The sequence below is a fragment of the Podarcis raffonei genome, chromosome 5 (assembly GCF_027172205.1).
Source record: "Podarcis raffonei isolate rPodRaf1 chromosome 5, rPodRaf1.pri, whole genome shotgun sequence".
In the NCBI taxonomy this organism is placed as follows: domain Eukaryota; kingdom Metazoa; phylum Chordata; class Lepidosauria; order Squamata; family Lacertidae; genus Podarcis; species Podarcis raffonei.
This window is the reverse complement of record NC_070606.1, coordinates 61,776,628-61,789,626: the sequence shown is the minus strand read 5'-3', so window position 1 is coordinate 61,789,626 and position 12,999 is coordinate 61,776,628. Positions and strand designations below refer to the sequence as shown.

The 12,999-nt window shown below is 40.6% G+C and overlaps 1 protein-coding gene across 3 annotated transcripts in view; it reads left to right on the top strand.

The window, feature by feature from the left end:
* The window catches only part of UGGT1 (UDP-glucose glycoprotein glucosyltransferase 1), a 39,027-nt gene that overhangs the window by 10,086 nt on the left and 15,942 nt on the right, over positions 1 to 12,999 (top strand). For all 3 annotated transcript variants that reach the window (XM_053389602.1, XM_053389600.1, XM_053389601.1), the window contains exons 10-20: positions 1,248 to 1,347; positions 2,401 to 2,461; positions 4,845 to 4,936; positions 5,050 to 5,200; positions 5,456 to 5,575; positions 5,866 to 5,951; positions 6,708 to 6,843; positions 8,154 to 8,285; positions 8,541 to 8,705; positions 9,118 to 9,238; positions 10,311 to 10,409. In XM_053389602.1, the coding sequence (XP_053245577.1) occupies positions 1,248 to 1,347; positions 2,401 to 2,461; positions 4,845 to 4,936; positions 5,050 to 5,200; positions 5,456 to 5,575; positions 5,866 to 5,951; positions 6,708 to 6,843; positions 8,154 to 8,285; positions 8,541 to 8,705; positions 9,118 to 9,238; positions 10,311 to 10,409 (1,263 nt within the window). The remainder of the gene's footprint in view (positions 1 to 1,247; positions 1,348 to 2,400; positions 2,462 to 4,844; positions 4,937 to 5,049; positions 5,201 to 5,455; positions 5,576 to 5,865; positions 5,952 to 6,707; positions 6,844 to 8,153; positions 8,286 to 8,540; positions 8,706 to 9,117; positions 9,239 to 10,310; positions 10,410 to 12,999) is intronic.

Here is a 12,999-nt window from a genome sequence, read left to right as displayed (position 1 = left end):
AAATTTATTATGATTTCGTTACGAAGTGCTCCTGTGTCAGCAGAAGCATCCATAAATGCAACCGTTCCTGGAACAGATACAAGCACGAAGACACTTTCCATCAGCACCGCCCCAAGGCATTTTCCCTTTGTACAAAGCATCAAATTGAATGCAGTTGCATTTTTTACACGCTAACATATTTCAAAGCACAGGTTCCTTCTTCAGCAACCATCTTAAACTTTTGAATTACATAGAATAGCTGAAGTAGTTTCCTCATGGTGCCAGATAGGTACAATATTTCTGCAAACTGCTTCAGCTCTTCTGCATACTTTGAAGAAGAAAACTTTGCTCCTAACAGCATTCACCTGGAGTTCATCTTCTATGTCTTCAATCCAAAACCCCATTGTGCCTGGCTGGGATGAAGGTGACCCTCTACCCACAGAGTGATGCCAGCATCAACTCCCAGCTCCTCATTCCACCTAGTGGTAGCTCATGGAAAGCCCCTATATGGGGTGTTCTAGGGAAGGGACTGAGCCAGCCCCATGACTGTCACTGCTGGATCCCAAGCAGACCCCACTGCTGCCTTGTGATGTCGTCAAGCCAAATCATTGCACCAGCTCCAGGCTGCCACAGTGATTTGCCTGCGTCTTCTGCTGTGGCCAGCAGGAGCAAGAAGGCTGCCAATGTGGTGACAACACAACCCTGCCACTGCCTGCCAGAGCTTTGGACTGCTCTGTTAGTTGGTGTTAAGCAAACAAGTTCCTCCTTTTGCATTCTTCTTATTTCGGTGCCTCCAATTTTTTTTTTTGCGCCAGTTGCATTCTTCACAGCTGCATTATAGTTACGGCTCATAGTTGCATTATAGATAACTCAAGGTGACGAAAGACTGCAATCCTGAACACACTTGGGTGTAAGCCCCATTGGATGCAGTGGCATTTTCTTCTGAGTAAACCAGCGCGGTAAAATTTTCAAATCCTTCTGATTCATTTCCAACTGGTGAATGTTTCTCGGCATTATATCCAGTTGTATGAATTTTGTACTCTGCTAAGAACAGAACATTGGTGGATGCGCTGGCTTGATCCAGGGATGCCTTTACACATGAACTCCGCTTCAGCCATGTGAGCAGTTTCATCAAAGTGCGTGAGAGGAATAATTGGGTGTTTAAGAGCTTCAAGAGATTAGGCTGATCTTGGCACCTAGCAGAGTTAAGCTTTACAACGTTCCAGGTTTGAAGGACTGCCTTATGATTGAACTATTTTCAATTTTAGATCTGAGCTTCCAAACTGCTGCTCGTATTCTGGCTGCTCCTACGGTGGATGCTTTGATGGTCATGAAAGATCTAAGTCAGAATTTTCCCACAAAGGCTAGGTAACTGCTGCTGCTAAGCAAATGTAGATTATTGTGCTGTTTACTTTGGTGAAAGTGATCAAAGATCTCAGAGTAGATTGGGGATTCTGGTTGTTGAAACGGAAACAAACTTCTTTGGCCCCCTTACTTGTGGGGAAATGGTTGCCCCAGTGTGGTCCATCCAGCTTCCACCAGCTAACTGATAGTTTGGCAACGAGCAATTGTGGAATTAGATCATTTCAAAAGGGAAGACTTGCTTTTCAACATCTCTGCTATAATTTTGCTCTTAATACCTTGAAAACTTTGGTTTGAATTGGTGGTGAAATACCCCTTGCATATTTGAAAATATTAAATATGGCCACCTTGGAAGTTCAATGAAAATGCAGGGTGTTTCTCTGATAAAGTAGAGACAATTTGACAGCAGAAAGGATTCACATATACAGAAAGGTGTTGGAGGTGGAGAAAATGCCTGCGTTCAGCCAGGAATAAGAAAATCATTCATAATCGGTTTGCGAGGAACTGGGGCAGGAAAGACATAACCGGGCAGCTATACAGCCAACAACAACCTGCACTGATCATATCTTCAGTGAGGGGGGCAGGCTATATCAGAAAAGTCAGTATTTCTGCATCATCGGTACTACAGCATTTGTAATCTTAAGTGCATATTAGTGTTTTCTATTAAATAAGAGATGTTAAGTTCATAGTTGGCTCAGATTACCTATCTCTTTTAAGGGATAATAACTTCCTCCTGGTATGTGTCCTTTTGGATTTAAAAGCTGAAAGCACTTAATTCTTGTGCAACCATTTTTGGCACAAATTTTGAAGATGTCAAACTCCGTAGGGTTTAATATGTGGAGTCCCCCCCCCCCCATTGATTGCACTAGATAGCTTAAATGAAATAGATTGTTGTCCTTGCAGTTGCAATGTTTTTTATACTGTGTGAATTCCAATATCTGTTTACTTGTAACAATTGTATGCCCTAGTGGGACATGTTGGAGTGGAACAGATATAAAAACAAAAGAAGAGGTAGGACAGGCAATTAATGATAACATGTGACTCTTTTGGTTTCTGTAGGGCAATAACAAAAACAGTTGTTTCTTCAGAACTCAGATCAGAAATTGAAGAGAACCAAAAGGTAATTGTATGGAGCCTTATTGTATTGGAGCCTCTTGGCAAAATAGGGATTTGAACCTTGGTCTTCTGGGCTGACACTTGCCATTAAGCCACACTGCCTCTCTGTATTTAAAAAGTACATATTATCGAGCTCAAAATACTTGGAAATGCTGTTCTTCTTCCAGAATGTCCAGAATGTTTTGTTGGTTTCTGGTTGTACTGTAGTAGCTACAGCTTAGGGCAGAATTTGGAGGAAAGGTTCTTTATCATATCATAGAACCATAGAATTGTAGATTTGGAAGGGGCACCGAGGGCCATCTAGTCTAACCCCCTGCAATGCAGGAATCTCATCTAAAGCATCTAGGACAGATGGCCATCCAACCTCTTAAAAACCTCCCGTGAAGAAGACTCCACTACCTTCTGAGGGAGTTTGTTCCAGTGAACCCTAACACTGTTCTGTGCAAGGTTTATATTCTACAAGCTCAGAAACTATGAGCCAAGTGGCTCTTAACTGGTTTTACCTGGATATTTCCCAGGGAATAGTCACAAGCAGTTACTCAAGGAGAACTTGGCCTTTTGGGTTTTGCCTTGCTTTTGAATAAGTCCCACTGCGTGTCAAACATGAAACTTAGTGGCTTCTGTGATGTGTTCTGGGGATTAAACAAATAGAAACTCCTGGCACAGCAGGAGCAGTACAATCCCCTCAATTGACTTCTTTATCTCTGTTTAAAACTGAAATCACAGCGTAATTGAATCTGCTGCATAATATCTGTTTAACTTTCTCTTTAAGGGAATAATGTATCTATCTATCTGCATATCTATTTACTGTAAGAAATGTCAGGGTGAATGTGCAAAATATCAGGAATGCTGTCTTAACAAGCTCCCTGAAGAGTCCCATTCTAGAAAAGAATTACCTCAGAGGAACTGGGTTGTCACAGCAATTAGAAAAGAAACAATGGGGCAGAATGTTGTTCAGATATCAGAATATAAATACCACATAACAGTTCAGCATAACAGGTTTTAACAGTGCAATACCAGACATGTTTACCTAAAAGTAAGCCCCACTAAATAAGTATAGGATTGCAACCTAGATTGCTCTAAATCTACATTGAGGACTGAACTTTGCAATTTACATGGCACAAAAAAAAAGCTTATTAGTATTATATATGAATCTCATTCTTGAGGGTAGGTTGGTTGAAGTGAGAGAAGTAACTTTGGTAAGATTATTTTTCTTTGTTTGATTTAGCCCCCAGAGGTGACCTCTGACAGCTTTGTTCGCACATTTTGATTTCATCTGAATGCAAATGATGGCCACTGATAGTGGCCTTTATATTTTTTGCTTATGGTACACAAACTTTATTCCTTTTACATCCCTTTTACATCAGTCTCTGTTATACTTTCAGCTAGTAAGCTGCCAACCCCATATCATATATCAGCCATATATCATAAATACCTCAATATTCCTTAAAATGGCTAACATGATTCTAGAGTATGATAAAACCACTTCGTTAAATTTATTTATCAGTCAAGTGTGTAGGCAGATTGCTTGAGGACAAGTAAATAGTTGGTCCATTTTACTTCCCCATGTCTACATAGAATTTTGGATGCTATAAAGAAGAGCAGGAATTGAAATGGGAGCACAGCTTGTAATTGCTCCACATCATCAAAGAATGGGCAGTCAGCAGGCCTTATTTAGCATGCAATCCAAACCCCTGGTGGTTGGCAGCAGGGCTTAACAGGTGCTACAATAGCATCTGGAGTCTCTCTGCTTGTGCCTGGCAGGGTGCAAGGTGTGATGGGTAGGAAAATATTTTAGTTCAGTGGCACCAGCTCCAGGTTGATGCAACAGAGAGGACTGGATTAACTTGGAGGTACTTAGAAGCCAATGAATACAGGCAGCAACCATTTTGCACACGTCCACCAATGTGTGGGTCCTTTTGGATTTGGAACAGGGCAGAATGGGGGCGGGTTGGGTTTATGTGCACTCCACTGAGGTGCGCAGGGGCCAGGAATGGAACCCCTGTGCAAAATGGTCGTCACCTGTACTTGGCTGCTCCAGTTCAATTGAAAGTTCATTGGTAGGTGAGCCCTGCTAATGGCAGAGCATGAACACAGGTAAAGGGAAAGCTCCTCCTCCAGACTCCTTCCTGTGTGGTGGATCAGGGGTTTGGATCGCTCTGTTAATACCTCATCATTCTATTTTTATCGTTAGATAATTCACACTCTGTGCTGCATTAGATTAATACGGATAGCTGATTTGCTATCCAGGCAGGACCAACTGAATTTCCATTTCTGGGATCAGTTAATATTTTAAATCTTTGAAAAGATTTGATCTTAAGTTATGTATTCTTCAAGTCTAGTATTTTAAAAAGTCTATTAATGTCTTTGTTGCACTTTTTCCTCAGTACTTCAAAGGAACCTTAGGTTTGCAATCTGGGGATTCTGCCCTGTTCATCAATGGGCTGCACATAGATCTAGACACACAGGACATATTTAGGTATGAACTCTTCAAATTCTTCTTAATTTAGGTTACAGTATAGCAATATAAAATGCTACAGTATTATCAGCTGGTGGCATTCTAAAGTTTTATCTGATCTGTGCTCTTTCTAGTTTGTTTGATGTCCTGAGGAACGAAGCTCGTGTTATGGAAGGGCTGCATAGTTTGGGAATTGTTGGCCTTTCCATGCACAATGTGTTAAAGCTGAACATCCAGCCATCGGACTCTGACTATGCTGTAGATATCAGAAGTCCTGCTATTTCAGTGAGTATGTGGGGTGAGATTTCCATCGATCAGTAAAAAAAATCATTCACAGTATGTTACATATCCTGGTACACTTGTGTAAATTCTTTGAGGCAAGTCTTGAACCTTATTTTAGTTCAACATACAAATCCATACAGTTCAGTTACTTCCACTGCAATTGAATCGCTAAATAGTGGCCCTAAATTGAAATAAGTTCTAATCGTCCAAGCAACAAGTATTTTTAATTTATTTTGTTTGACTTTCTTTTCTTTTTAGTGGATCAATAATCTTGAAGTTGACAGCAGATACAATTCTTGGCCTTCCAGTGTCCAGGAGCTGCTGCGCCCTACTTTCCCTGGTGTAATCAGACAAATAAGGAAAAACTTCCATAATTTTGTAAGTGGTTTGGTCTATGAACTTCACTCTAAGATTTCAAGAGTTGGGCAACTTAAGATTTTATTTGTATGCAATGTTTTAATTAATTTCTATGGTAAGTTTTCCACTAAAATTAAGACAATCCTATATATTTAGCTTAGTATATCTGTTCCAATATAAAAAAAACCCATACAAATAAGAATCCATAGAGAGATCTAAAACATATTTAAAATTAAAATTGTGAAGCATGGTTCTCATCCTTCTGAAGTGATGTAATGGCACCTGAATCCTTACTTTGCTATGACTTTCAGGTACTCATCGTAGACCCGTCCCATGAGAGCTCGGCAGAGTTGCTTAGCGTGGCTGAAATGTTCCTTAGTAACCACATACCATTGAGGTAATGCTGCAGTTTCTATGGGTGTGGAACTTACAATTTTATTTTTGAAGCTGAGTAATGTCCACAGCCGATCACCTTTCCAAACCTATGAAAAGTACATATTTGGCATGATGGGAGTTTTTCTTGAGCAACTGTGCATCTCCACTACCTCTTATTCCTAACTGTATGAGAGAGGAGCCTTTTGGGTCTGATCACATATGGGAGGTATCTGGAGGTCCTGGTTTGTACCAAGTGGCTGTGGGAAATCTGATATGGGGCACATGCTTATGCCTATGATGTGAGTTTTGCACACATGTGAAATACCACAGACATGGAGGAATGATGCAGATGTAACATTATATGGCTGTGTACCACAATGCCTCCTCCTCCTCATGGATGACTTCTCCACACCAGCCAGATTCATGGCTCAGTCCATGTCTGCACCAATGTCAGCCATTGTTAATGCTAACCAGGTCTGGCTCCTAACTCGGGATTTGAAACCAGAGCCTGGTGTTAGTTCCATTGTCTGGTTAGGATTGAACCCTGGTTAGCATTAACCTTGGTTAGTTGTGCATCAAGAAAGGAAGGGGTTGCAGGGGAAAGAGCACAATCCGACAGCTCATTCCTACATCCCTTCAACCACTGATAAAGGATTGGTAGTATTTAGTGGTGGTCACTGTCACTCGTGTTCACAAACCTAAACATTTCCACTGCAGATGCTGTGCTTTTGAATATCTGATTTGGATTTTAGTCTGTTTTCTTTTGTTTTGTTAATAGGATTGGACTGGTTTTTGTGGTTAATGACTCTGAAGATGTTGATGGTTTACAAGATGCTGGGGTCGCCCTCCTTCGAGCCTACAATTACGTTGCGCAAGAAGTTGATAATAATTTTGCCTTCCAGACGGTTATATCTGTGAGTGTTTTGGAGAGAATTAATGCAGCTGTATTTGTTTATGTCAGCCTTGAGGCTGTTGCAACAAGAAGAGACACTTCTTGTTGCAGCAGTTTGCCTTTTCAGAATATTTGGGTTAATGATTATGAAAGTGGTAATGTACTTGCTGTCAGTGATATGAGGGCAGGTTCTGTTGTGAGTTCTTGACCATCTCTTTCCTGGAAGGATAACTTTTCTTGCCAAAGCCACTTTTCTCCCACTGCACTGTTCTCCAAGTTAAGCTGTAAAATCGAAGTTACATGTGCTCCCTCTTGTGCATTCCTGATGTAAATGTAATAGAAAGGTAAGGTGAGGAACGATCTGGTACACTGTTGTGCATTTTCACATCTTCTCCTTATCCTGTAACTATAGTGATGGCAGCATGGGATTGGAAGATAGGGGGGCAGAATATAAATCATCCTAGGCACCACAATGAGGCTTTTAATGCTCCCCTTCCCTTACTCCTGTCTCCACCCTGGTCCCTCTACCTTATTGCTGATGTACCTGTGCAATTGAGAGCTTGTTGTCACAGTCATACTTGTCTCTTGGCCAAGGCTTGTATGTGTTTGGGGGGGGAGTGGGTAAGAGTGGATTCCTCCATCCTTCCTGCCCTACATTGTGTGCCATGTGCTGTCTTCCCTTTCCTGTTGTCCCTGCAGTTTGATTTTAGCCTTCAACTCGCTCTTAACAAAGTTGGTTCATAATGGTGATCGGCCTTTTTTAGAGGCTCATCCATGCCACCATCAGTAATTTACTTCCCCTCATGACATTCTGCTGGGCACTTAAACATCTTCGGAAAATAAAGATATTGGGAGAACTCATGAGAAACTTTTCACTGTAAGAACTTGTAAAATAGATGACCAAAGCAGTGTGTAATGCATGCATGCATACAGCCATCTATCTGTCTGTACTGTATGATATGTATAATTATTTTCCTGCAGACATCAGCTTTGCAGGTCTAGCCTACACCAAGTGTTGGGCTGTAGTTGCTCTATAAAACACTGCACATGAGCAAAAAATGAGGCTGCTACTTTTGTCACTTTTGTTTACCTTAGGCCTGGGGATGATGGAACAAAAAGACTAAGCCAAACACTTCATGGATAATGTGGGTTTTGAAATTGGGTTAGTAGAAAGAGAGAAGAGGCACTGCTGAGGTCTTCCTGGAGGGAGTTTGATACATAAGGGCAGGCAAAGCGAAATTGAGAGAGCAGCTGATTTATTGATGATCCTCTGAAGTGTAAGGAGAAGAGGTAATGTTTTTAACTGTGCATGTGTCAATGTTTTCTTGACAGATATACAACAAAGTAAATACAGGAGAAAAACTCAAGGTGGAGCATGTGGTTAGTGTTCTTGAGAAGCAGTATCCTTATGTAGAAGTGAACAGCATCTTAGGAGTTGATTCTGCTTATGATCACAATAGGAAGGTAAGGCGTTCATGTGTCTGGCTTATCCGATTTCAAACCCCATAACTCTTTTTGTGGAATAAAATTTCTGCCAAACTATTCACTGGAGTGATCAGAGGTGCCAACAGGATTTTCTGGGCCAGTTACAGCAGTATTTACCCCCCCATAACCTGCTTTCACATAGGTTGTTTTGGAAATATGGACTATGTTGCAATAGATAAAGTCAGTAGAGGCAGAAAGAAAAAAAATCTTATTTGTATCTTTTGTACATTTCAGGAAGGACGTGGCTACTACGAACAGACAGGTGTGGGGCCCTTACCTATTGTGCTTTTCAACGGAATGCCCTTTCAAAAGGAACAACTAGATCCCGATGAACTAGAAACTGTGACAATGCATAAAATACTAGAAACCACCAGCTTTTTCCAGAGGGCTGTGTATTTGGTAAGCCATGTTGCTTGTAGTCTGGGATTTCAGACTTAAGATGATGGCTAAGATTCAAAGAGCTGTGCAGCTAGTTTTCTGCTTCTAAGCAGGCTGTAGGTTTACCTTTCCCATATGGCAGCCCCTCATTGCCACAGAGGAACCTACTATGTCACAGTTCTGCTGTTCCAAGAATTGTAAAAATCCAAAGGGTTGCACATAAGAAGCAATTTAACATCTTGCAAAATATTGAGATGCTACTGTGTCTTTAAATGACCTCTTTGAAGGGGAGGTTCTGAGAGAAGAAGGAATAAAACTAAAAATTTAAAAAATGATTTGACTTCTCAATATTATTCTGATTTTCAGACCAGTTCCAAAACATGCTTTTTGTTTGTTTGAGGGTATTAGATCTGATTTTTTCTTTCTTTTTCAGGGTGAATTATCAAATGATCAAGATGTGGTTGAATATATCATGAACCAGCCTAATGTTGTGCCAAGAATCAACTCACGGATCTTGATGTCTGACAGAGAGTACCTAGATTTAACCGCAACTAGTAAGGCACACTTGCTGTTGAATCCATACAAAATTTTAATAACAACAACAATAACTTGTTAGTGGACAATAAGATCTGATTTGGACACTAGTTTGTACTCCCCCCCCATTTCTGGCATGGCCACAAGCTGTTCAGAAATACCCACTTCCATGTTAAACTAAGTGTGCAGTTTGTTGTTTTGTCCAAACTTGGACAAACTGCAGTTAGTTTAGACTGTGGTTGGTCAAGACAAATAAAAAATACAATTATTCTAATCTTAGAAGCAAATAAATGTTTCCAGTCTCCTCCTCATGGATGTGGCAGAGTAGGAGGGGAGATGAAGGAATTCACTAGCTGAAGCCTCCTGCAGACAACACTGTATTCAAGCATTCTATTTAAATAATAATAAACAAACAAACAAATTATTTATTTATTTATACCCCACACATTTGGCTGGGTTTCCCTAGCCACTCTGGGCAGCTTCCAACAAAGATTAAAAACACACTAAAACATCAGTCATTTAAAAACCTCCCTGAACTTGGCTGCCTTCAGATGTCTTCTAAATGTCAGATAGTTGTTTATCTCTTTGACATCTGATGGGAGGGTGTTCCACAGGGCAGGTGCCGCTACTAAGAAGGCCCTCTGCCTGGTTCCCTGTAACTTGGCTTCTCGCGGTGAGGGAACTGCCAGAAGGCCCTTGGTGCTGGATCTCAGTGTCCAGGCAGAATGATGGGGGTGGAGATGCTCCTTCAGGTATACTGGTAAATGTTGTTTGAGAGTTTGAAAGTTTTCAGGCATTTTGTATTGGAGAAATACAAGGGCTCCGTACTTTTATTGGGTGGTTTTCTGCCCTTTCTCACTCCTAGCCCCTGTTCCTTGACTTTGCAGCTGTTCTTGCCTATGCTTTATCATTCTTGGCCTTTGCTCATCTCTGTCCTTGTCCAAATTCTACGATGAATTATTTAGGAACATGCCCTGTAGGAACATTTTATTGGGAATTTGCTACCAAAGAGGGTAATTTTCTTTTTAAAATAAAATTAATAGAATTTGATTTAAAGTGGTGATTGTTGATGAGTTAATGTTTTTCTTGCAGATAATTTCTTTGTGGATGATTATGCTAGATTTACATTCATGGATTCCAAGCACAAGACAGCTGCTATAGCCAACAGCATGACCTACATGACCAAGAAAGGTACAATTATGGGAGTCCTGTCTCTTTCCCTTTTGTAGTCTGCACATGAATGTTTATTCTGCTACTTCATTAGCCAGGGTTCCTTTTGCATTGTGAATCATAGCAAGGCATTTTTAAAATGTTTCTAATGATGCCATGTTACCGCTCCTTCTTTGTGCCAGTTGTAATCTCACTTTGCCCTCCAGTTTGATCCTTAAATGTATACCCAGTTTTATCTGATCAAGTTCTTCGGTTGTTCATAAAGGCTCCATAGATTTAGCATGTCATTATGGCTTTGCCATAATCTGAAGAACCAGGTACTGTAGAAGAAAACAGTACAGATTGGTTCATAATGTTAAAAAGTATTTGCATGGCATTTCTTTGGCCTGTCTAGCTTCCAGGCAGCATCATATTTTCTGTTGTCTTAATTGATTTCCTCTGCTAGACTTGGTCTGTACTTGAAGCAGGGCGAGAGGTACTTGCTCAGCCTGCTCCCAGATATGCTTGTTTATTACTCACAGAGCATATTTTCTACCACCTTGCAGAGCAGCCTTCTGTGCTGGCTGGGGCTAATGGAATTTATCATTTAAAATAGGCATGGCTAAACTTGGCCCTCCAGATGTTTTGGGACTACAACTCCCATCATCCCTAGCTAACAGGACCAGTGGGAACTATAGTCCCAAAACATCTGGAGGGCCAAGTTTGGCCATGCCTGATCTAAAACATCTGGAGTGCACCAGGTTGCAAAGACTTTCAGAGTCGCCTTTTCTCTTGCATTTGCTGTGTAGACCCAACAGTAGTCAAATGCTAGTCTTGTTTATTGGGAAATGTTAGCTTGGAACTTCACCATTTAATTTCACTTAGTTTATTAATGTATATGGATATATGAGCAATATGTTTCTTTATAGAAAATGGAAGTGTTAATTGCTTTTGAAAATAGCCCAATAGCAGCCAATGGTAGTTGGGCTTAGAATTGTATTGGGCTTAGAATAGTATTGCAGCTGTTGCTAAGACATTTTAAAACACACCCACCTACCCTAAAATCACTAATTCTTCACTTCGTTACCACATTTCTTATTTATTGCTTAACAATAAAAGACTACAAGTTGACTGAATATATGCCAAAGGAGCAAATAAGCTTAGGAGAAAAATGGGATGAAATATAGTGCTATTGCAATTCTGCATTTATGTGTAAGTTATTACTTTGGGCTTTTATAGCCATTATGGGCTTTTTTTTGGCTTGGATTTTCATATAAAATTGTCAAATCAAGGCTTTATTCTGATTTATTATGCCTTTGCAAACCATGCACAGCTTAGGTAATGAGTCTGGGAGAGAGGGGGGAGTCACATGCTCCCATCCTTAGCCCCTCTCTTCTGTCTCTCTGCTAAGGCCTATGTTGGCACCAACTTTAGCTACAGATAATGCGAACCAGAGATTGCTATTGACTGTGATTGAAGCCAATCTCAACAACCTGGTTAATATAAATCCTGAAAAAATTCTCCTTGTTGTCCATAACCCTGGTGAAGTTGCAAGTAAGAGATGAAGAATTAGAGGAAGCATAAATATGTCAAATTCTGTGTTGGATTGTGTCTGTGGGCTTCAGCAATTCTTCTGAAGAAACAGACTTCCTTGCTTCATTCTAGTGATGTACCACAAATATAGAACATGCTCCCTGTTTGATTTTGAACAGCACATGAAAACATTCTTGATCCTCTCTGGCTTTTGATGTAGGAGTATCTAATGTGTTTGTTTTGTAGTGAGTGTGTGTGTGTGTGGTTTTATTTAGTTCTCTTCTATAAGTCACTTTGAATATAACAGCTAAGGAAGGGCACTTGAGACATTCTACAAAAGCTTAGTTTGGGGATTTTGTTTTGGTAGATTTATCAATGATTGACCAAGTCTTCTTGCCTGTCTAGGTTTTTAACACCAACAACTTAAAAAAGGGGTAAACTAAACATTTTATCCATCATTAAGGAACCCGCTCATTAAGACTCATTACTAGAGGTGCCCTTGGCCTCATCTTACAGTGGTTTTTTGAATTGTTTCGGATATTGAGCTCCAACTATCTAGGTGAAAACCTTGGAATAGTCTGACCAGCAAGCTGCAATCTAGAACCTTGTCCTACTTGGCAGGTTCTAATCTCCTCCTGTGGTGAAAATGTGGTTTTGGGTCCCCTTACACAACCACAGTTAGGCAACAGCTAAAGCCTCCCTGGAACCTTTAGAGTCTAAAGTTTAGATCCTGGCAATTATGGGCAAGTTTAATGTGTATTGTCTAGGTATGGTGATAAGAGCAGATAGTAGTGGGCAGCTAGCTCTAGGTTCGATTAAATGAGACAACCTGACTTCAGGCCTTGGTTTGTTACAGAAAATGTTCTTGTCACACTAGTGGATCATCTTTGTTGCAAGGTAGCATGGGGCACTGTGCGCCTGTTCATTTTCCAGTACCCCTCAATGACTTAATATCAACCATGCTATCCTCCTGGTGGGATTGGAAATGCAGGACACACAACTTTTACAGTCCCACTTAGCCTGTTGGGTAGTTCTCAGAGGGCAGTGCTGGGGAACGCTTATGGGAGTTACCCTTTGGGATGGGATAGGGTTCTATTCT